General features: G+C 56.6%; 1 protein-coding gene across 1 annotated transcript in view; it reads right to left on the bottom strand.

Annotated features, from left to right (window-relative positions):
• Window positions 1-318, bottom strand: part of SATL1 (spermidine/spermine N1-acetyl transferase-like 1) — a 175487-nt gene that overhangs the window by 34709 nt on the left and 140460 nt on the right. The window contains exon 4 of the mRNA XM_012647134.1: window positions 26-314. Coding sequence (XP_012502588.1) covers window positions 26-314 — 289 coding nt within the window. The remainder of the gene's footprint in view (window positions 1-25; window positions 315-318) is intronic.

The following is a 318-nucleotide window of genomic DNA, read 5'->3' as shown; positions in this document are numbered from 1 at the left end:
TGGCCCAGGACTGGTTGCCACATGCCTGGTTGACCAAGGACTGGTTGCCACATGCCTGGGTAGCCCAGGACTGGTTGCCACATGCCTGGGTGGCCCAGAACTGGTTGACTCATGCCTGACTGCCACATGCCTGGGTGGCTCAGGACTGGTTGGCTCAGGCCTGGTTGCCACATGCGTGGCTGGCTCAGCACTGGTTGCCACACGCCTGGTTGGCTCCTACCTAGTTGACTCATGTGTAGTTGACTCGTACTTGATTGGCTCGAGCCTAGTTGTGTACTGCTTGATAGAGTTGTATCTGATTGGCTCGTGTATAGCTGA

The sequence above is a fragment of the Propithecus coquereli genome, unplaced genomic scaffold (assembly GCF_000956105.1).
Source record: "Propithecus coquereli isolate 6110/MARCELLA unplaced genomic scaffold, Pcoq_1.0 Scaffold257, whole genome shotgun sequence".
Classification (NCBI taxonomy): domain Eukaryota; kingdom Metazoa; phylum Chordata; class Mammalia; order Primates; family Indriidae; genus Propithecus; species Propithecus coquereli.
Note: the sequence above shows the minus strand (reverse complement) of the source record. Positions and strands in the feature narration are given on the sequence as shown.